Genomic DNA, 24,793 nt, shown 5'->3' on the forward strand with positions numbered 1-24,793 from the left:
ATAATAAAATAATATTCATAAGCCCAAATATTTATTAAGGCATTACAATTCATCACGTAATAAGTTAAAATTTAAATTTAAATGAGAAAACACAACTACCCAATATAATTTTATTTACCCCAAATAACTACAATTAACACAACAAAATGCTACTAAACTAATTGTATCACTTAAAATGTTAAGTAAAAGAAATATGTAGGTAATATTAATATAATATTTTTTCCGCATACCTAATAATATAATATTCTCTCATAATAACCTAACTGTAATCGATGGATTCTCTGAAACTAAATATAAATAATCATAATATAATTTTATTTACCCCAAATAAATACAAGTAGCATTTGCACCAGATGTTGCAAAGGAAACGCCATAAGGCATAAAATAATAATTTTTAAAAATTTATTATAAAAAAAGATTTTTCCTATTTAAAATTTAATTATTTTTTTAAATATCTCTCAATATTAATCATATATTCAGTAAGATAACAATTGATTTATATAGGATGGATAACAGTGATTTTTCTTTAGAAAATGTACACCAATTGATTTTTGTTATGTAGTTTATCTTTATGCTGGATTGATAACAATGTTATTTACTGGTTAAAAAGTGTACACCAATTGATTTATATGGAGTTTATGCATCATTAAATGTCAGGTTCAAATCGTAAACTATCGCATCTCACTGATGAGCAGAAGCTGCTCCCACTCAACGCATGGCTAGAAAGGACTTTGCAAGGGAAAAACCGCCAGAAAAAGAGGGCCACTCAACCACTGGAAAAAAGGGGTCATATGATGGAAACAATACATATTTGTTAATGGATATTAAATATTTACAATTATATAATTAGCTTACTAAAATGTAATTAAAAAAAATTATATGATAAAAACAAATTATATCATATATATATATGATTTGTTAATGGACATTAAATAAACAATTATATATATATATATATATATATATTTACAATTATATAATTAGCTTGCCAAAATCCAACATTAAAAATATACAATCCATTAGCAAACTACATATTTTCTTGGCCATAGGATAGCCCATATCATGTCACAAACCTCTTATTACACTATCCAACACAACAACAAATATATATATATAGTCGAAGCATCTAACCACGGTAACTTGGTAATTCAAAGGTTAATTGCCATATTAATGTTCAAATATATATATATAGTCGAAGCATCTAACCACGGTAACTTGGTAATTCAAAGGTTAATTGCCATATTAATGTTTGCATGGTTTTAGGACAGGTGTTACATTTCTGTTTCCCCATCCCACTGATATTTTATGAGCGATTATGGTGTTTCTGGCTTTTTCGGTTCACTTGTCACTATGCACTGTACCTTACCATTAATATCACATTTATCCGGTTCTATGTATTAACTCTATCCCTTGCGAGCTGTTCTCTGGACCGTTCGATTGAGTTTGATGATCTCCATGGTTCTGCCTTGGCTGCGTGGCACACGCAGGGCATCCTTCCCCAGTTGGAAGCCTCGGGATCCCTCTCTCATCAATGGTGGAGAGCTCAGTTACTCGATCCTAGGGTTACAATTCCATCAATGGAAAGTATGCTTTCTCGGTGGCTGAGTTGAGGCTCATTTGGTTCCTACGCTTTGCATGTCTGCTCGAGCTCTGCTCCTCCTACCATGGTTCGGTGCTTTGAATGAGACAGAAACACTGCCTCAGAGGGATAGCTATGTATTCTGGGCTGAGACCTTCGAATGGTAAGACACCTAGTTTTCTTTTTTCTGGAAAAACCAATTTCAATTTCTGAGTTAGCTTAGATTGTTGCTCTTATTTATCTCCAGGTTATGTTATTGACTAAATGTTGGTTCCTTCTGACACAGCGAAGGGGATTCAGGCTCAAGTACCTCGGCCTCCACCTTAGCGGTTCTGGCTCTTCTCGGAGGTTAATGTTGCGCACAAACACTCCGGGTAAGTCTCGGTCCGAAAGGTTTGCATATGGTTGTTTGAGGGGACTCATTTCCTTTGCGTTTTTCTGGGAGCCGCCTTAATTTTTGGGTAAGGCCCGGTTGCGTTCGTCCGCTCAGAAGGATAGCATCTCTCTGTTGTTTTACGTTTACCTCTCGAGGACTTTCTCGCAGTCAACCTCCTCAGGTCGTGCCATATTTAAATTCTCGACAGGGCCTACCTGCTCTAGGGTCTGCACAGTGGTAGAATGCTAAGTTCGAATTTTCTACTGGTTATTATTATGTAACAAACATTCTTCCCAAGAGAAAGAATGGTTTAAGCGATGTAATGTATATGTTTTTTTTTGTTTAAAGTCTCCCACGGGTTGGAGCCCCTTTTCAGCATTCTGTAAAGTTTACTGATAATGTAATGGATTTCTTTGGTAGCCGAGGTCCCTTAAGGCTATGGTTACAGTTTATCTGTCGTTATTCACGGATTCTTGTTATTAAACTTATCATCTTTTCCTATATGTAAGGTATTTTACAATACTCTGCTGGTATAAGGACATGCGCAGACTTCTCTTAGTTCTACGAGTTCGCTATTGTTCATATCATTCTCCGTATAGACCCTTTTGATTTCCTTCTGCTGTAAAAAATGTTGTGTTCTGCTAAGCAAATGAATTTGTTGTGCTAGCCGTTGTGTTTTACTGTTATAAAGATTATTTGCTTGCTATTGCTGGGTGTATACGTTAGGTAATTTTTTGGGTTTGGATACTTGTGAACAGGGTTTCCTGTTCTTTTGTTACCCGCCTCATAGCGCGCGGCTAGTTTTTGCAAATTTTAATAGGATGGGCTCTGTTAAAGGTTCCCTCCCTGAGCGCCATTTTCGGCTTAAGCCTGAAAGTCTCTTCAGGGTTTGGACATAGGGCCGCTTCACACTTCTACTCACATCTCTACAGTTTGCCAAGATTTAGCTTCTTCATTCTGTCACTTAATTCATTCTTCTCGCGGAGAATAGACTAGAGGGAACATCATAAAACGATGAATTCTTTTTTTAGCTGCAGTAGTAATGTTGACAGAGTAAAGCAGCGTTTCTGGGTAGAGTGATTCAAATCTTCGAATTAGTCAGCAATTCCCTCGCCATGTTCAATAAAATTTCCTTTGTATTAGATGATCTGAAGCAGCCTCCTAATTCCCAGAATAGACGTCTCCTCGATCTTGAGAGCGGGCTCGATCGTCATGATTTTGGGTCTGAAGAAAATGGTTTTCCTGAATGGTTATCAGCTGGAGATCGCAGGCTGTTGCAGGTTCTGCAAAGCAATGTAACCACTGACATCGTCATAGCGTTGGATGGTACGGGTAATTATACAAATATTACCGACGTGGTCATTGCGGCTCCTGATAATAGCGTTAAGAGGTACGTTATACATGTAAAGGCAAGCGTGTATCATGAACAAGTTGTGATCAAGAAGAAAAAGACGAATCTCATGTTTATTGGAGACGTCATGGATTCCACAGTAGTTACAGGAAATCTCAACGTATTTGACGGCACAACAATGTTCCACTCTGCAAATATCCACGGCCTGGCTCCTCGGCAATCAAGAACGTTATCCAGCAAATAAAAAACAATATGACCGCCCATGCCCTAGATCCGCCATCCGCCAGGTTTCAGAACGCTTCCACAGCACAGGCACCTGGTGAAGGCCAGGACAAGAGCCTGGCTCACCGGAAGAAACAAAAACGCCGATGTCCGAAATGTACACCCAGAAAGTTGCGTCGTTGTACTCGTCGGGCATCACAACTCCAGTTTTCCTCCTGCGCTCTGCGGCCACTACTCTCCTCCTGCGCTCTACGGACACTGCGAAGCCAAAAGTAATGAGATTGATACCACGCTGTAATCGGTTATGCTGACCATTGCACAAACCGTTTCCCAAACGAATTTGTAACCATTCTGATCGAATGGTTGAAACTTTTGCAATCGTCTAACATAGGATCCTATGGCATACAAGGATGACAGGTGGGCAGAGAAGAGAGTTAATTTCAAAGGAACGCCTTACGGCATAATTAACACAACAAAATACTAGTAAACTAATTGTATCACTTAAAATGTTAAAAAATATATATATAAGTAATATTAATATAAAATTTTCTCCGCATACCTAATAATATAATATTCTCTCATAATAACCCATAACCCAACTGTAATCCATGGATTCTCTCAAACTAAATATAAATAATCATAATATTCTGGATGAAAAAATAGAGGCATCGTTGACATTGCCAAGTGGGAATTAATGAATTCAGTGTGAGTCATATATATATATATATATATATATATTTTGAAATGAACGTCGATGCAAAGCCAAATACTAAGCTGAGCAAAGCTTCCCATCCGTGTCCAGTCCAATATATGATTGTATCGCATTGCCAAATTTCCGTTAGTTTAATTCGATCGGAGATTCGGGCATCAATGGGCATCGACTTTGTTTCATGCCCGTCAACCTAGCTGCGAACCTCCAGTCGAGATGCCCGCCAAAAGTAAAGGAGAAGCAACGCTTCCAATTTATAATTCCAGTGCCACTTCATTATACCGTTGATTGCTTGCATACATATCGATTTATAGATATAATACAATAACGTAGCTTTGAATTCGTGAAGGCGACGCAGAAATGATTGTATATATCTAACTCCACCCACTACCTCACTCTCAACTACCTATAAAACCTAAACGATATCCAAGAATCGTCACAGCAGAACAGCGCAGTGAAGGGGGCGCAGGACCAGAAATCCTTGCAATTACTTGATCGATCGATCATGGCTGCAAAGAGTAGTTTCGTTGTTATTGTTTGCTTGATGGTCATGGTGAACGCGGCGACTGCAGCAGGCAAAGCAAAATGCACGGATACCTGGTACCCCAGATGCTATGGATATGAATATGATTGCCCTGCTAACTGTCCATATAACTGCGACATGGACTGCAAGACCTGCAAGACCGTTTGTCGTAAGTAACATTAATCGTTAGTATACCTAGAACTATATTCTTTAATGTCTTTAATGCTGAATGAGATTATTAATATGGTGGTGGTGAATGTGATGTAGCTTGTGATAAGCCTGGAGGTGTGTGCCAGGATCCCCGCTTCATAGGAGGGGATGGCATCATGTTCTATTTCCACGGGAAGAGAGATCACGATTTCTGTCTCATTTCCGACTCCAACTTCCACATCAACGCTCATTTCATTGGCAAGAGAGGCCAAGGAATGGGCAGAGACTTCACGTGGGTGCAGTCCATTGGAGTGCTGTTGGAGGATGGTCGCCAGCTCTACTTGGGCGCCAAAAACGTGAGCGTGTGGGACAATTCAGTGGACCAGGTGATCATGTCCTTGGATGCTCAACCCATAACTCTTCCTCCCGGTGTGGGGGCTACGTGGGCAACAGCCTCTGGACTTAATGTAACTCGTTCCCACCAGGCCAATGCAGTGGTTGTTCAAGTGGAGGACAAGTTCAAGATTAGCGCCCGCGTGGTGCCCATCAGTGAAAAGGAGTCTCGAGTCCACAAGTACGGGATCATTGCTGGCGAGGACTGCTTCGCGCATCTGGAGCTAAGCTTCAAGTTCTACTCTCTGAGCCCCAGTGTGAGTGGTGTGCTTGGACAGACATACGGGGCAGAATACAGAAGCCCTGTGAAGATGGGCGTGGCCATGCCGGTCATGGGAGGAGAATCCAGTTATGTCACTTCCAGTCTGTTCGCCCCAGACTGCAAAGTTGCTCGCTTCGCCTCCCCTTCTGCATCCAACGATAATCAATTTGCTATCACCAGTGCACTCAACTGCGACAGTGGACGCAGCGGCGGCCGTGGGATTGTATGCCGCAGGTAGAAAAGTGATAATGATCGAGAATAGTGGTATGTGTGGTCACGTAGAATGTCTTTCCCGGCGGCAGGAATAAGTATTGGTAATTGTGTGGTTAACCCATGAATAAGTATTGGCAATTGTGTGGTCAAGCCAATACTCACTAATGTTGTTATCGTTGTAGTTTGTTTCGTTATCCGATCGTGATAACTGAAGAAAGTTGTTACATCTTTAATAAAACGGTTTTAAGATAATTTCCTTATCGTTGGTTAACAACGTTTTATTTTTATTCGAGAATAGAGTTGTAAAATTTCCATTTTTAAACTCTAATAGGTCATGAATCGTGTAAATTTAATAACTTCATGATATTTATTTATTTATTTTTATATATGATTTAATTGATAAAATTAAGGGTTTTTAAATTATTTTTCTGTTTCCAAGTTTTATTTTTGTTTTGGAATTACAAATTCTCAATCTTATAAATGTCATATAAATATTTTGACAGCGATCCATATTTATTAGTCATCTAATTTATATGATTGCGTCAGATCATCTTTACTATTATATCTTTATTTCTCGGACAAGTATTTTAAGTGTATTGTGTATTGATGTTGAAAAAGAACACTATGTGTCATTGTATCTTTCTTTCATGAACAAGCATTCTAAGCATATTGTGTATCCATACTTCAGAAGAACACTCAATATATATGAAATCTGAGTTATATATATATATATATATTTTCAGGTTGGAAAAATACAGATAGTAATTGGTACTAATTATTTCGTGGTTTATCATTAGGGAAACCATTCCACAAAAAGAACCAAAGGCCTTTAGTCCAAAATATCAACAAATTCAAAATTCATTGGAACTTAACTAGTATATGATGTTTATCACAATAATAAATAGTGTCATGAACAAAAATATGGGCATTATTTATAATGAAAACATAGACAAAATTTTGGCTCTTGCCAACCATCATAAAACATATCAAGAGCAAAGACCAAATAAAATGTAGAAACATAGAGAAATCTAAGAAGAAAGATAGGCATCAACATTAATTGAGACTAGCTCGAACTAGTTGTAGCTGCTAGGGATTAGTACCAAAGTGTCTATAGCTTCTATGTGTTCAAGCCTCCTGTCGATATTCTTCAACTGCAATCCTATGTCCCGAATAAGTAATAAAATCTCAACTTGGGTACCATTCTTGTCTGGTGGGACGTTGTCTTGCCTAGGAGAGATTTCATCCTCTAATAAAGATTAATACTATGTAAATTATGATTCTGGAATCTGTTGGCATGACCTCATTAGGTAGCCAGGAAGCCACCGCCACAGTCACCTTCAAGTCTAATAAACCAACTCACTCGCCCACCACATCATCCTCCAAGTCCTAAAGCCAATCCTTTATGTTTATTGGAGTCTGCTCATTGTAAGCTCTAGTCGATGATTGTGCTCATATGTGGGCCCTCAAACATCCAAAGGAGCCACAACCTCCACCTTCTCTTTGATAGCAGGTGTGTTGGCACACCATTTCTATGAATTACACGAGCAGAAAGGATCTTTGGCCAATTTTACAACACTTGTGCCTTGGGGGAGGCTAGGTTCAAATTCCAATGATGGAACGTAGACTGCACACACAAGAGAACAAGGCCTAATGCCATGCACAAAGCGTGCACCAAAACTACTTGATTAGAGGGAAATTTTGCAAATTAATCCTTGATGATAGCTCTATTCCTGGCTGAGACCTTGTGGTAATGAGAAGGAAATAGGATTGTAATCTTGGGAGTTACCTCTATATGATGAGAGTAATTGTGCACCAACATAATATCAATCTAAAACATGCGATGATCCAACTCTTGAAACGGACTGTTGTGAGCATAATTAATTTGAAGTGATACATAATTATGGAGATGGCTAGGATGCAAAGCCACTTAACCCATTGAGATCATATGACAAGTGATGATGACCTTACTCATTGAGTGAGGTGGTAGTGTGCACACCACCCTCCCTCATACCCTTATCTCTATTCACCCCATACAAGGAGTAAAGGTCTTTAGTCATGAGCTCACTACAACTTGTTTTTTGAATTGAGAATTAAGCAGTACCATCCATGAACTACACAACAAGTAGCTTGAGCTTGAACATTTTTTGTTGGTCATCCTATCTACAAGCTTATTTCCCCTCATTTTAATATGAGAACTAATAATAACAAGGATTTTGGGAAGAAGGGATCCAAACTAGATCAAGATTTTTTTCAACTTCAAACTCTGCAACCATTTGCTTGGGTTTGTGCCATAGGTAAGTTTCCTTACTAATAAATAACAAGATTTGAATCCCCTTCTAAGAGAAGCTTGTGGTAATTGTTTTTGGCAACTTGAAGAAGACCAAAATCAAGCACTTTGAACTCTGTAAAATTATTAATTACCAAAACATATTGCATATGGGTTACCTTTTGCTACCCCATTAAAGTTGAATTTGACAAAATGACGGGGAGGATAGGACTAGAAATTTGGAGTACACAAAGGTGGGACATGAATTGGATCTAAGGGTAATGAAATATCTGGGGATAAGTTGAAGCTTATTGTAGATGCTTGTTTTAGGAGTTGAATTTATCCAATCCTCGACAACCCATTGCTCCATAAATACCATCTCTTTAATACAAGACAATATCATGTTCTAGATGAGATAATATAATACAAGACAGCCCATTGCTACATATTCTCTCATGGATAGCTTGATATTATGGCGCTTTCCTGATAAATTTATGGTTCCTCCACTTGCAACCATCACTTGACACTCTGGTACTGGATATAGGAAGCAATCCAATTCCTTGGCTATCTTATAATGAATAAAATTATGGGTACTGCCCGAATCAATCAACACTATTACCTTTTTCTTTTTGATGTGTCCTATCTTGATAGTTTGAGGAGTGGTAATTCCGGCCAATGCATTACAAGATATGGTCGGATTCATTTCTTCTTTCTCGATGTGATCCTTCACTTCTTAAACCTTTTTCTTCTTGATATGTCCTTCTATCTTGATAGTTTGAGGAATGGTAATTCTGTCCAATGCATTACAAGATATTTTCAGATTCATTTCCTGATTCTCGATGTGATCTTTTGCTTCTTGAACCTTTTTCTTCTTGATATGTCCTTCTATCTTGAGAGTTTGAGAAGTGGTAATTTCTTCCAATGCATTATAAGATATGGTCGGATTCATTTCTTAATGCTCGATGTGATCTTTCACTTTTTGAACATTTTTCTTCTTGATATGTCCTTCTATCTTGAGAGTTTGAGGAATGGTAATTTCTACCAATGCATTACAAGATATTGTCAGATTCATTTCTTGATGCTCAATGTGATCTTTCACTTCTAGAACATTTTTCTTCTTGATATGTCCTTCTATCTTGAGAGTTTGAGGAGTGGTAATTCTTGGCAATGCTTTACAAGATATGGTCAGATTCATTTCTTCTTTCTCTGGGGTTGGTTCCTAGTGTATATCCTCTTCTTTTGACATTTCTTGATCCTTTTCTTCCTCCTCTCCATAATCAATGTAAAAAAAATTCTTCTCAACACACTTATGACCTTTAATGTATTTGCTATCACAATTGTAACGAAGCCCTTTTGTTTTTTTTCCTTCCAATTGTTGCGGTGTCAACCTTGTAGGTTGTGGAAGGCTAGGAGAAACAACACTTTCATCTTTATAGTTATTAGGGTTAGACTTCCTTGTTTCCATAATTTTTCTTTCCACTTTTCTTGCCAACCTAAATGCCTTCTCCAATGAATTAGGTTCCCAAAGATGAACCTCATGTTGAATGTTATCATTTAAAGTACCTATGGAGACATCAATCCTCTGCTTCTTCGAAATATCATTTTCCCTTATATTTAATTTTTGAAAGTCCTCAATAGGCTTTCCCATTGAACACTTTTGTTTGAGATTTATTAATTGGCTAAAGAAGGTGTTGCTCTTTGTATCCTCAGAATGTGCTATCATTTCCTTCGTGAAAATTGACCACGTAACAAGTGGTTTATGAGAACAAAGCCCTTTATACAATAAAAACTGACCCGGTTCTAAATATGAAGATGCAATACATACTTTTTGTAATATTTGCACCTCATGTATATCAAAATATTGCTCCATCTGTAATATCCAATTTACCGAATCCTTGCCATCAAACTTCCTCATATCATTGTTTCTTGATTTTAGGAGCTCAATCTTGAAACGATTATAACTCTGTAATTTCATATCTCCAAGTTCCGAAAGTGCTTCCTGAAGTAGCCCTCTGAGTCCTCTTTCTAACCCTACAAGTCTAATCAAGATTGGATTCTGCAAGGAAGATTTATGTCAAATCTTGTTAAAATTGGCAACCAAGGCAAAACTTCATGTGGGTCATCTTATTCATGGCTGATAATATTTTTATTAGATTCCTCTCGTCGAGAGGTGTAGGATTGATATAAAGATCATCCGATTCTGATAAGCATTCATGGAGATATGAATTTATTTTGATTATGGAATTATTATCAAGCCGACCTACAACTCATGTAGGCTCAGAAGCCCAACAGTTGCATCTATTCACCCACTAACGTTGTGTATAAATATAAGAGGACTTTTCCTCATTTGGACTCACTCATCTCATCACATCTCTCTCTCTCTCTACTACGCAGAAATGAGTCTCTTCTCTATTGCGCTAAAATGGGTCTCTCTCTCACACATGTGAAGCCGGAAGCTGTTGAATTTGAAGCTGCAACTGCAGAAGTACAGATTGACTTGCGTGGCCTAGAAGATCTCCTCTTTGTAACTGCGCTATAGGTTCATCTGAACCTCCTCTGAAAGCCGCAACTTTTGGTGGTGGAATGAAGTCAATCCGATGAACGGTTTGCAAGATATCGACTGCCCTAGTTTGAAGCCGGAAACTGCTGAAACTGAAGCTGCAACTGCAGAAGTAAAGATTGACCTATGTGGCCTAGAAGATCTCCTCTTTAGAACTGTGTTGTAGGTTCATCTGAACCTCCTCTGAAAGCCGCATCTTTTGGTGGTGGAATGAAGTCAATCCGACGAACGGTTTGCAAGATATCGTCTGCCCTAGTTTGATAATGAAGCCACTAATGCTGATGTTGTTGATCTAGGGTTTGCTACTGCTGATATGAATCGGATTTATTATACTATTTCTCTCTGCTGAATTATTGAAGATAAAAGAAGATTTGATCAAATGGTTTCCCCACACATTGTGGGGTTTGTCCCTGGCTAGCCGCCACATCTTGTGTCTCTTGTCTTGGCTTGTTTTCTGTCGATCGTTTAATGTTCTATCTGCACTTTACTTTATGTACGTGTGATTGCTAATATTTTGAATATAATAAGGAAAAGAAGTAAACTGTTATAAGCATATAGAACATACCATAACTTAACATGGTATCAGAGCTAAGGTGAAGACAAAGCCCGAGCAAGAGCAAGAGCAATCATCGAATAGAATATTGGCAAGGCTATCCTAAAAGAACTATGGGATCCTCAACACTCTTTCCTGCTGAAGACAAGCTCCGTGAGAAAGCTGACTATCACGGATGGAAGATGTCTATCGATCTAACCCTTGAGACAAGGAGTGTTGAATCATGTGAGAGGCAATATTGTTGAGCCTCCATCAAATGCATCCGCTGCTGCCTGGAACAAATGGGAAAATGGAGAAGTCAAAACAATAGAAGATCATCCGGGACTCTATCGACAAGAACTTGGTGGCCTACATCTCTGAACTTGACACCTCTAAGGAAATCTACAATAGACTGGATTACCATCCAAATGGTACGTGTTCAGGACTACTCTTCTGAACTATAATGTAATCCCTAATTTCGAGGAATTAATGACTAGATGCATGCAAGAAGAAACAAGGGAAGAAGAGAAAGAAATGCACATGCCTAAAGGTCCTCCTGTTGCCTTTTCTTCTCATGCTAAGAAAAGAAATAATTCCGGGACTAAATCAAAAGGATAGGTTGGACCTAAGGCTGGAAGAAAATGATGATGTTACATCTGCGATAAAGCAGACCACTATGCAAAGGAGTGCCCTGATAGGAAAGACTCAGATCAGGACGATGATCAAAATCCCTCTCATGGTAATCGAAGGGATGGAAAATTCAATAGCAAAGGTAATAGGAGAGCTGGGAATCGAGGAAGAGGACAACCATTTAAGAAGGCTAGAAAGTCCAGGATGTATTAATTGCACCTGACCTCAAAAAGAACCTAGTGTCCATCTCTGCAATGGAAGATAAAGGCTACAAGGTAACCTTCAGCGATGGTAAGGTACGTATATGGAAAAATAATCTTAAAGATGCCTTTACTCTTGGGTTTAGTGTTGATTCATTATATCAGGTCGATGGAAGTCCGCTAGGTGTCATGTCTTGTGACACAACTCTTTAGTCCGAACTTTAGCATCGGGGGTTTGCCTACCTTCATTACAAAGCTCTACCCAATGTAAGACAGATGGTAACAGGGATGCTCGAATTCCAAGTAGAGAAAGAAGGTGTATGTCCGGGATGTGCCAAAGGAAAGCTCAAAAGGGGACCATTCCCCTCAAGCCAAAGCAAGACCTCTGATATATTACAATTGGTTTACTCAGGCATACCTGAGGTTGGCATTAAGAGGGAGACTACTACACCACATACTCCTAAGAAGAATGGTGTGGTGGGAAGGAAGAACCACACGATGATGGAAGCTGTCCGGGCCATGCTACATGATCAAAGACTTCCAAAGTTTCTATGGGCTGAAACTACAATCACCATCGTATATGTACAAAATCGATGCCCTCATCAAGCATTGGGTTCCTAAACTCCTGAAGAAATGTTCACTACCGGTCAAAGGGAAGTCATGATTAGTCATGATGTCACCTTTGACAAAGATATGGCTCTCAGCAAGGTGGACAATCTGCTGATTTTGAGTAGCTCTCAAGAAGCCGACACCAGGGAACCGAAAGAAAAGGATGATGAATCAATGCCTGATGTAGAAGAACCCCTGGATCCGATCGATCCTCATCCACATGAGCCTTCCTCTTCTAGGAAGAGGCCTTCATGGCTTAGGGGGATACTTGATGATGCTGAAGGACATGCTGCACCCTGAGGAACCTTCCATCAAAGTAAGAAACTTAACAGGTATCAGGGATACCTGACCATCATGAGCACGATCATACAAAATGAACCTTCATCATTCTCAGATGTCATCAAGCATTAACTATGGCAGGATGCTATGACCATAGAATATGAGTCTATTATGGAGAATTATGTCTGGGAAGTAGTTCCCAGACCCTGGACAAGACAATTGTTACTTCAAAATGGCTTTACAAGATAAAGCATGCAGCAAATGGAAGTATGGAAAAGTATAAGGTTCATTTTGTTGCTCGTGGTTTATCCCAGAAGGGAGGTATAGACTATGATATTTGCACCTGTTGCCAGATATACGACCATCCTCTTGATCATAGCCCTTGTGGCTTCACAAGGATGGAACCTACATCAGATGGATGTTAAGACCGCGTTCTTGCATGGTTCTATCAAAGAAGAGATCTATGTGGAGCAACCTGAAGGATTTGAGATTTATGATTGAAAATCTCATGTATGCAGGTTGAAGAAGGCTCTCTATGGGCTGAAGCAAGCACCCCGAGTGTGGTATGAGAGGATCGATAGCTACTTGATGAAGCTGGGATTCACTAGGAGTGAAGCTGATCCTAACCTTTACTTTAAGGTTGAAGATGACAAGCCTCTCATACTGGTGTTGTATGTGGATGACCTCTTTCTAACAGGTGCAAACCCTCTCATTCACAAATGTAAGAGGGAGATGGCTTCTGAATTTGAAATGAAGGACCAAGGACTTGAAGTGTGGCAGAAGCCAACGGAAATTTTCCTATCTCAAGGAAAATATGTGGTAAATATATTGGAAAGATTCGGTATGATGGACTACAAGCATGTGACTACCTCGAGGATCTTAACTTTTAGAAGTTATATGGTAGTGATGTCAGACCAGACTTGGGAAATGCCTCTGAGTTTCAAAAACTCATTCGCATTGATGTTCTTGGTGAACCTCCGTCCGAACATATGTTTTGCAGTTAGCATTGTGAGCTCATATTTGGTTGAGCCTCACTAGATTGATGCCAAGAATCTTCTGAGATGTCTTTAGGACACAATCTCTCATGGATTAAGATACACTGCCGGAGATGTGAGACTACTTGGATATACTGATGTTGATTGGGCAGGCAGTGTGGTGGACCGTAAGAGCACTTCCGGTTACTGTTTCACATTGGGATCTGCTTCAATATCCTGGATGAGTAGGAAGCAGAAGTCGGTGGCTTTAAGCACCGTCGAAGCAGGATATATTGTTGCTAGCATAACCTCGTGTGAGGCAGTCTGGTTGAGAAAGCTCTTCAGTGAGCTGTTTGGATTTACATTGGATACTAGTGTGATTCTCTGTAAAAACCAGAGGGGGGATTCGATTATTGAGGAATCCCGTATTCGTCAATTTCTCCAGCAGATAGACATCATCTGGGATATGGTAAGTCGATGAGCAAGGAAGCTCCATCACATTAAGATGATGTACAGGTTGATACACCTTGTCAAAGCCCCAAGGAAAGATCTAATCTATGATTTTCCCAAACGACTTGGAGTTGGCAAGAAACCCTTGTACAAGGGTCCTTCATGTTGAATACATTGAGCTCTGGGAGCTCTGAGGGCTTGCAGTTCCTACTGGAGCAACATATGACCACAGGGTGACTCACCCTCCCCTGGTGGTGCACACTGGAACAAGATGATTCACTCTCTTGTGGGACAAGATGATTCGCTCTCTTGTGGAACAGGATGATTTGCTCTCCTGTGTAGCAGGATGATTTGCTCTCCTGTGTAGCAGGATGATTAGTTCTCCTGTGAGGCCTGGATTGATGTGTTCTCCATGGCAGCCTGGATTGATGTGTTCTCCACGGCGATTGTAGCAGGATTGATGTGTTCTCCTGTGAGGATAGGATTGATTAGTTCTCCTGTCGAGGCATCCTACCCATGCAGTCTGGGACTCATGGGAAGTACCTCTCATCTGATCAATGAGCAGGGAAATGAAGTTAGGGACCATAGTAGTACCGATGGATGCATCGTTGTATCTACCATACTCCCTACGCTAGGATGACCTCCATTGATCTGGGATCAATGATACTGGTCTGGGACCAGTGGTAGGAGTTGTACCATACTATGACGCTGACTTCGGGTTGGTTGAGACTGGTCTGGGACCAGTGGTACATACTCCGAGACTAACTTCGTGTCAGTGCAGTACTGGTCTGAGACCAGTGAGAGTGGTACATACTATGACGCTGACTTCGGGTCGGTTGAGACTGATCTGGGACCAGTGGTACAATCTCTGAGACTGTGATACTGGTCTGGGACCAGTGGTAGGAGTGGTACTTACTATGAATCTGACTTCGGGTCGGCTGAGACTGGTCTGGGACCAGTAGTACGCACTCTGAGACTGACTTTGAGTCAGTGGAGGATGATATTGGTCTGGGACCATTGGAGTTGTACTCACTATGACGCTGACTTTGGGTTGGTTGAGACTAGTCTGGGACCAATGGTACATACTCTGAGACTGACTTTTGAGTTAGTACGATACATACTCGATCATTTCTTCTTCTTCATAATTCGGACAAAAGCAGAGCAGAACAGAACAATGCAAGAGCAGAGCAGACAGAGCAAAACAATACAAATCAGTGCAGGGCAGAACAAGACAAAGCAGAACAGGCAGAATAGAGCAGAGCATGGCAAGGGTCAGGCTGTACAGGGTAGTGCATTTGATGGATGAATAGTAACGACCGATAGACAGATTGCAGATGAAGTTCTCCATGGTTGTGAGGGAGTGTTAAAATTGGCAACCAGGGAAAAACTTCATGTCGGTCATCTTATTCATGGCTGATAATATTTTTATTAGATTCCTCTCGTTGAGAGGTGTAGGATTGATATAAATATCATCCGATTCCGATAAGTATTCATGGAGATATGAATTTATTTTGATTATGGAATTATTATCAAGCCGACCTACAACTCATGTAGGCTCAGAAGCCCAACAGTCGCATCTATTCACCCACCAACGTTGTGTATAAATATAAGAGGACTTTTCCTCATTTGGACTCACTCATCTCGTCACATCTCTCTCTCTCTCTACTACGCAGAAATGAGTCTCTTCTCTACTGCGCTGAAATGGGTCTCTCTCACACATGTGAAGCCGGAAGCTGTTGAATTTGAAGTTGCAACTGCAGAAGTAAAGATTGAATTGCGTGGCCTAGAAGATCTCCTCTTTGGAACTGCGATGTAGGTTCATCTGAACCTCCTCTGAAAGCCGCAACTTTTGGTGGTGGAATGAAGTCAATCCGATGAACGGTTTGCAAGATATCGACTGCCCTAGTTTGAAGCTAGAAACTGCTGAAACTGAAGCTGCAACTGCAGAAGTAAAGATTGACCTGCATGGCCTAAAATATCTCCTCTTTGGAACTGCGCTGTAGGTTCATCTGGACCTCCTCTGAAAGCCGCAACTTTTGGTGGTGGAATGAAGTCAATCCGATGAATGGTTTGCAAGATATCGTCTGCCCTAGTTTGATAATGAAGTCGCTAATGCTGATGCTGTTGATCTAGGGTTTGCTACTACTGATATGAATTAGATTTATTGTACTATTTCTCTCTGCTGAATTGTTGAAGATAAAGGAAGATTTGATCAAAGGGTTTCCCCACACATTGTGGGGTTTGTCCCTGGCTAGCCGCCACATCTTGTGTCTCTTGTCTTGGCTTGTTTTCTGTCGATCGTTTAATGTTCTATCTGCACTTTACTTTATGTACGTGTGATTGCTAATCTTTGGAATAAGGAAAAGAAGTAAACTGTTATAAGCATAGAACATCCCATAACTTAAAAAATCTTCCATGATGGTCTAATTATAGACTAGTTCAATAGAGCGAACTTGTACAAAGTGCTACGTGTTATTGTTTCAACCTTAGGACTTGAGACTAATACAAAGAAAACTATAGTCCGTCCTATTTCTGCAACTTCTAACGAAATTTCAATTTGATGCTCAAAGATAAAGTTATGACAATTTTCCCAAGGTCACTTGTTTAGGATGTAATTCGGGAGCCTGCAGAAACCCTAAATGTCTTGGACTGTATATCCGAACATATAGCGAACCAAGATCTAAAATTCAGGCCCAAGTTTCACCAAAATTGCGGCTCAAATGGGTTTTAATTTCATAGTCTAAAACTTCGCAAAAAAAGAAGTATAGCGAAAATGCCACGATGACTTGTTTGAGATGAAATTCTGGAGCTTGCAAAATCCCTAACTTCCTCAGATAATATCTCCGAAAATATAGCGAGAAAAGATCTAAAATGTGGACTCAAGGTTTAGAATGATTTTGTCTCAAATGGGTTTTGGTTTTAGCTTCTAAAACTTCGTAGCGAAACTGTTATAGCGAAACTTCCACGATGAAGAAACCCTAGAATCCAAAGCTCTAATACCAAATGTTATGAAACCAGCCCACAAAAAGATAGAAAAGATAGATCAACGCCTTAGAAATAAGCCTCTTCGAGGGGGAAACCTCCTTTACATTACACAAGTGAACAATTCTTGGATGATACAAATGACAAGACCTCCTTTCTATATATAGGAGTCTAAGGGGTCATAATATAATCAGAGCCGACATAACAATAATAATGTAAGGGCACAATAATAACAATAGTGGACTTCTATGGGGCACAATAATAACAATATGTGGACTACATGGGCACAACAATATAATAAGGGGGTTGTACTAATAACAATAAGGGGTTACACTAGTAGTATAGGGACCTAATAGAAAAATTAAGGCATTATGTTCTATCATAGGTTGCAAGGTCACAAGGCAAACTAACATTTCACACCTAATGTTTGTCGATGATGTGTTATTCACAATGGTAGCTAACATATCAAAATGGAAGAAATTTCGCTAAATTATTTCCAAGTTTGGGGATGCTTCAGGGTTCATTATGAACAAGGAGAAATCAGAATTGATATCTAACAGGGTGGATGTGGTGGCAATAATGGAGATTTCCAACTTATTTGAGGTGAAAGTGACCTCCATGGATGGGAATTTCAAGTATTTAGGTTTTCAATTGAAGCCAAACAACTATGTGTACCTGGACTGGGAATGGCTAATCAATAAGTATGAGAAGAAGTTGGCTCGATGGGAACACAAGTGGCTAACCTTGGCTGGAAGATTGATCATGGTCAAAGTTGTCATAGAGGGCATCTCTGTCTACTGGATGCACCTCTTTAAACTACCCAAAGCAATCATTAAAAAAATTAATGCAATTATAACTAGTTTTATCTGGAAAGGAGCAAGCCCAACTAAGAAATTCCACCTAGTTCGCTTTAATGTTATTTCAAAGTGTGAGGCAGACAAGGGAAGGGGTATTAGAGACACTGCAAGTTTTAATTTGGCATTGTTGGTTAAAATTTGTGGTGAGCTATTAAAGATACAAGTTTATGGGAAAAGGGTGTTCTGGAGAAATATCTAAACAATATAAATATTAAGGAACGGATCAGAGTTGGTGCACCTAAAAAGAAGGACGCTTCTTTCATTTGGAGAAGTCTGATGAAGGCCAAGCCCTGGATATGTGATAATCTCAAATGGGAAGTTAACAAAGGCAATAAGATTTTTATTGGCCTTGACATCATTAAAGGTATGGAGGGTAATCACATACACTTGGTGTCCATTACACAATTTTTAAATCGTGCAGGCTATCAGTCTCTGAATCACATTAGTTATGCGTGCGAGTTTATTCTATCCTCCACTCCTTGGTCGCACTCTATGGACCTTGGGCTTCCGGTGGAACATGAGGCTAACTGGGAGTGTTATATAGTTATACGCTCAGTCAAGTGAACATAACATTGACAAAGTTAGAGGATTATTTAGTATTGAGAGGAAGAATATAATAAGGCCATATATTGGCTAGGGAAATATATTCTCTCATCACTTAGGGGAACATGCCTCTTTACAGGGACTCATGGCTAGTGCAAATGTGGTGATGGGAGGTACTACTGAAACTGAAATGTTTCGTGTGCTTGGTGCTTAATAACCAGTTCTTCACATGGGAGAACCTCATGAAAAGGAGGTTCTACGAGCCGCGTATTTTCTCTATGTGTAGTGGGTTGAATGAAGACGTGGTACATATCTTCCTCCAATGTCCATTAGTCATTTCAATCTAGAACGAGGTTACTATGTATTACAAAATTCAAGCTGAGATTGAGATATCCTCTGTTGCCATGTGCCTTTCAAAGTGGATTGAGGGACATAAAGAACTTCAATCACTATCTTTCTACATCTATTGGGGGATATGGCAGAGCAGAATTGCTAGAATATTTGAACATATCTTCCATGATGTGCAGCTTTATGTGCTGAAGATTTTCACTTTCTTTCAGGAGATTGGTCCATTTAGGCCAAATTCGTTTAGGAGAACATGTTCTTTTTAGGTAATTGGGTCGTCAAAGTCGGTAAGTTTTTCTTATGGGGCCACATCATGAGGGGAATGTGGGTGTGGAGCATATATAGTTATAAATCTTGCATAGTCCTATTATTTCAGTTGGTATGGATGTCTTGGATCTAATAGTAGAGCTGAAACATTAACACTTGGGGGTGTTTTTAAGTGTGCTAGATCATTGGAAATTGAGCAGATTGTGATTGTTGGTGACTCCAAAATGGTTATTGAGTGGGCTCAAGGAAATTCAAATTTTGGGTCGCCTTCTCTCTTCTATTGGATGCAACAGATCAGGGCCCTGTTGGAATCCTTTATGCACATTTCATTCGCCCATATTTGCCGTGAGAAAAACTGGGTGGTTGATGACCTTTTTAAATGTGGTAGATATCTTGTTCTAAGCATCACCAGTTACACATATTTTGTCACAATTTCTCCTTACAACTCTGGGAGTTTCATTTTCTAAGAGGCAAAGTAGGCCTCTATGTTGCTCCTTTGGTCGCTTGCCCTACATCTAGTCTGCAGTTGGATTTTGTTTTGTTTCTTCTTTGTGATGTTAGGCCTAGCTGTTTAAAGTTGTCAGTTATTTTTGCTAGCAATATTTTGTATTAGACAATTTGTTTTGAAATGGGAATCACTTAAGTATCTATGTTTGTATCTATTAGAAATGTCTTCTTCTCTCTAGTAGTTGGGGTATTCTTTATGTCATATCATATGATATTATTCGACACATTATTCAAATATAAAAAACATATATATAATATGCATGTCAATGGGAGGACTCTGTGGATTTAGCCCAGGAGGAGGAAACTTGTCAGGTGGAAGAATAGTTTGGAACTGAGTTGGGTTGACTTCATCTTTTAACTTCAAATTTAATTTTTAAGTCAAGTTAGAATTTAACTTTTTCACCTTGAAGTTAAAATTCGAACTTGAGTTTACGTTCTAATTGAAATTTGTCAAGTCATTTAATAAACTAATTGCACACCAAAACTCCATTTTATTCTCTTAAACATCACATATAAATACAACAAATATTGGTTCAAGATAGAAATTCTATCTTAACCATACAATCAACTAGTTGAGAAAATATCTCAACCAAACACCAAAGTAGTAACTATTTTAGTTCGACTAAATATCTCATATCCAACTAATTAACAATTAACCAAATTACATTTATGATGAGGAATCTCATTCAATGTGCACAAGACAAGTAGGAGTTAAATCTCCAAGTCTCTCCCTTAACAAGTACTTGTCTTTGATATTCTTGTCTACAAAGTCTTCATTAGATTCTTTAAACATCTTTGAAATCGCATAGAGTTAATTCCATCAAGTTGTCTCACAACCCTCGTAAAGGTGTAGCCAGCAAACTCAATTCCCAAGTTCCACTCTCGAACTCCTGAATCATGAATCTCCTGAATTCAATTACTGAACAACATCCCAAGTTGTCACATAACCTCACGAGAAGACCACTTCCAAGTCTTCAACAAATGAGGGATCCTTCCTTAGATCCACAAATGCCAAATTATTTGGACAACCATCCATATTGAGTTTTACACCACTCGATCTCTTAAAATAGTTTCTTCAAACACAATCAATCACCCATTTACAATAATTGATTTACTAGTCATTCTATGGATGAGCTCCCATCCAACGAGATATATGGGTACCAATCGTTGTACCCGCTAGTTATCTAGTAAAACCATCTAGATACAAAATGCATCTAGAGTTATGTTGATGGTGTTGGAGCCGCCAACATTCAGGGGATCTCCCCGATATGAAGTCCCAATTATACCTCACACCATTTGGTGTGGGAGTCCCGGTAGTGGGTGTTAATGATATGTCTTGGTTGTGAATATGCATAAATTGATGTACAGTGACTTTAGTGAGAGCAAGTTTGTGACCCTGCGAAAGGTAAAGTGCGATGCATGGAGGTTCCAACACACGAAGGGAAAGAGGTGAGCCCCTTAGAAGCTTGTAATAGTACGCAACTTGAAAGGAACACAAAATCATAATGACATCACAAGATATTATGCGAAACAATTCACAAGTTAACCGTGATGAATTAATACTATAACACACATTCAACAAGATTCATACAAATGCAAACAAAATAGTTCATAAGAATAAGCGTAATTTAAATAACATAAATTGCAAATACAACAATAATAGTCCTACTATATTCACAACATATGCATGAAAGTGTGCTAACTCTGAGATTTTATTAAAAGTGAAAGTTCCAATCATACATACACCATTGATGAACCACTAGCCCCAATAGTGGAACATGAAGTCAACAACACCTGCTCCTCCAAAGAAGTATACTCCCTCTACACTACAGAGAAGCCAAGGCTCTCACAAAACTCCCAAGATATTTCTAAGCATAAGCCTAGCCAAAAGCTTGGCTCCTAAAAGCCCTTTACATGAGTTACGAGGTTCTATTTATAACAAGAGGGGGTGACTCTTCAACTTCTTTACAAAATAACTCATTCCATTAAATCTTGACTCTTCATATTCCAATACTTACACTTTGAATTCCACTTACAAATTGATTACAAATAATATTACAATTTACACTCGTACCCATATAAGACAAAATAGGGTAGACTCAACTATATAGCCTAACAATACAAAACACTATGATGCTTGAGTTTGGGGAAACTCTATCTCAGTGACTTCCACTTGATGTTTGTCAGTCACGTAGCGATGCCAAGCTTGGTATTGTGTGATGACATCCTCGAACTATGTGATAGTATTTGGTTGGAAGAGAACTCTAGCCTCAATGGCATCCGAGTACAATGACTTGGAACCAATTTCAACTTCCTTCTGAAGCATGATCAACATTGTTCGCACTTGGACAGGGCCACCAATGTAGTTGTGCATGTTCTGTCTATTCACCTCCAAATCCTCCTTGGTGGAAATCTATCTCAGCTGCTCCAAGTATTCCTCTATCTCCTTTCTGACCTAGTTCTTGGGTTTGGCTTCAATGAGTGAGCCAACAAATGGGATAGTGTGGGTCTCACCAAGAAATCCATACTGTTGTATATCCGTGCATACGAGGCCTGAATGTTACCGATAAATGAGGTGATTTGTTTTTTGTTCTAAATCAACATCTGCACTCTTAATTTCTACAACTCTTCCTATGGCTTCACCCAAGTCAAGCAATGCCCCTTTATATCGCATTTTCCATTCATGCACAACAGTGATTGCAACTTGCACATTTCTGATAGTTTTGACAAAGTCTTTACACTATTGTTGTAAGCCATGCACACAAACACTTGCCTTATGCACGGTAACAATTTCCTCATAGAGATTCTATATGGTCTATCCAAGCGTCGATACTTCATTAAGTATTGTTGCCCTTATTTCCTCCAGGTGGACCTGTGCAGAAGCTATGTTCTAAGCTGTTGTGCAGAGCTGTTCAACCTCTTGACTGATAGCCTGTAAGTTCTTTGCCAATTATTATTCTCGGCCATCAGAAACTGAGTGCTTGGCTTTTTTGCACCTACAAAAGCCAAGTTGGCTAAGGTAATGGCTTCGGGATCTCTCCTGGTGTCGGCCACAATTACCATTTCTCTCATAAAACCAAGAGATGCGAGATCATCCGAAGATGTTTCTTACTTGTTTATATAATCCTCTTTTAGAGTTCATCGTATGACAGATTGTCTATGTCCATAACTGGATGATCATCAAGAGGAACAACTTCCCCTTCCTTGCCTGGAGCTGACTCTGCTACTAGAGGTGGTGGAGACTAAATAATGACCTATTGTGTGCTAGGCATCAGGTCGACATCTTGATTTTGCGGCTCTGTTTCCACCTTTGTGTCATCAATCTCTATCAATTGTACAATATGTTGAGCAAGCTCCTGATCATGCATTTGTCCGCCTTCCTCCTCTACTAGTTTTCGATTTTGTTCTTGCTCTTCAACTTGTTTTCCTGTTGTTTCTTTTGTTGTTTCACTCTGCCTTTCTTCTTCTTCCTGCTTATACTTCTCTTCTTGTTCTTGCTTCTGCTTTTCTTCCTCCAATCTCCTCTACTCTTCCCTCTTCCTTCGTTCTACTCTTTGCATCCTCTGTTTTTTCTTTGCCTCCACTGCTAAAGTCGCTTTCATAATATTTGGATCTGCTTTCATCTTGCGGCTTCTTTCTCCCCTTAGACTATGAGTAACCTTTATCTTTCCTTTATCTTGCATGGGGTTGATCCCTTCTGTTGGCACTGCTTCTGGAGTTGTTGCCTTCTGTGGAGTGACCTGTGAAGTTCCTGCAAAACTGACCGACTTGTGGGTCTTGGAGGCATTATAGAAATTCTTCCATGGATCCTCCTCCTACCAATTAAAAGGACAGATTAAAGTCTTGAGTACCGAATGCTAACTTCTCTATCGTGTTTCCTTCGGTATCCACGACTTTCAGGTTCTTTATCTCGTATAATCCAATTTGCAAGGAAGAGTTGGCTAAGGTACTTTCTTCTTCCTATGCAAAGAAACTAATAACCCTGTGGCGAAATAGTATGACACTTCTTGCATGACGAGCTTTTCAGTGGCATACCTTAGCAAAACATGTGATGGCTTCTCTCTATCGAACACTCTAAGGAAGGTTCCATCCGATGAGGAAAACCAATCTGTGATCTCTGATATTGCCTCCATTGCTGCAGGTGACATACAAGGTGGTTCTTCCTCAAATATCATCTTGTATAGTGGAATGAGGAAGTGGTCAGTTAGCTTCTCCATAACCCCTCGATGGTTGCAATCCAAGAGCAACTTGCAGTGGATGTGCATGGTAGGATCTCGAGGTGACTCAACCGAGTTCATACCAGGGAATGCATTATGTGCACATATTTCATCCAATAAATAGGCATACATATAGAATCTCTATTTCCTTCCCTTGGGAGGATTCAGGGCGTTATCGACATGGATATTTAACTTTTGAGCCAAAAAATCTGACCAGTTGAGCGGCTTCCCATTGTTCAAAACCTAGTTCAGAAAGATTTCCCACCCTTCTGAAAAGGTCTCTGTGCTCTAATGACCATGGATTTTACAAACTAAGATGATCATCAGCTAATAGGCCCTCCTGAGAGACCTTGTCTTATATGTGTTGGTGGGTGTCTGTCGAAACTTTGATGGCTCCTTCACCCAACCCTTAATAACATCTTATGTGCCCAAATAGCTATTGGTGGCATAAAAGTGTGAATCCATGAGTGTTTCTGGCTCTGGAAAGTGGTATATATGTCGGTAATCTGCTACTAGAAAATTAGCAAGCCTATGTCCGCTGACATTGCTCAAAGTCATGGTCTTCACGTCAATACGTGAGACAATCCAACTGATGACATATGCACAGGAGAAGTCGAGATATATGCGTGCAACCTTGTGTAGCCCTGATCTATGGACATTAATGTATACTTTTTGGTCCTCTACATCTACTATGAAGTCCTTTGCTGAAAAAAATTCATTTACTTTCTTCCATGTAAGATCTGAGTCATTTTCTAGATACAGTTGAGTATCTGAATATACTGGTGTTTGCTCAACTT

The 24,793-nt window shown here is 39.5% G+C and overlaps 1 protein-coding gene and 1 pseudogene across 1 annotated transcript; both read left to right on the forward strand.

Moving 5' to 3' along the window:
* The first annotated feature begins 3,070 nt into the window (after window positions 1-3,070).
* LOC149249664 (pectinesterase 2 pseudogene) lies at window positions 3,071-3,550 on the forward strand (annotated as a pseudogene).
* Window positions 3,551-4,742: 1,192 nt separating this feature from the next.
* On the forward strand, window positions 4,743-5,812 carry LOC149249665 (uncharacterized). The gene is made up of 2 exons (XM_089453435.1): window positions 4,743-4,929; window positions 5,028-5,812. The coding sequence occupies exons 1-2, from the start codon at window positions 4,743-4,745 to the stop codon at window positions 5,801-5,803; spliced, it is 963 nt and encodes a 320-aa protein (XP_089309561.1). The 3' UTR covers window positions 5,804-5,812.
* The last annotated feature ends 18,981 nt before the right edge of the window (window positions 5,813-24,793 follow it).

This window comes from Pinus tabuliformis, chromosome 7, assembly GCF_031772625.1.
Source record: "Pinus tabuliformis cultivar Carrire ecotype Pingquan chromosome 7, CPIR1, whole genome shotgun sequence".
NCBI classification, from domain to species: Eukaryota; Viridiplantae; Streptophyta; class Pinopsida; order Pinales; family Pinaceae; genus Pinus; species Pinus tabuliformis.

Coding starts and splice junctions, on each gene's coding strand:
- LOC149249665 (XM_089453435.1), top strand. CDS start 4,743: ATGGCTGCAAAGAGTAGTTTCGTTGTTATTGTTTGCTTGATGGTCATG. Junction 4,930..5,027: donor GACCTGCAAGACCGTTTGTC/GTAAGTAACATT, acceptor AATGTGATGTAG/CTTGTGATAAGCCTGGAGGT.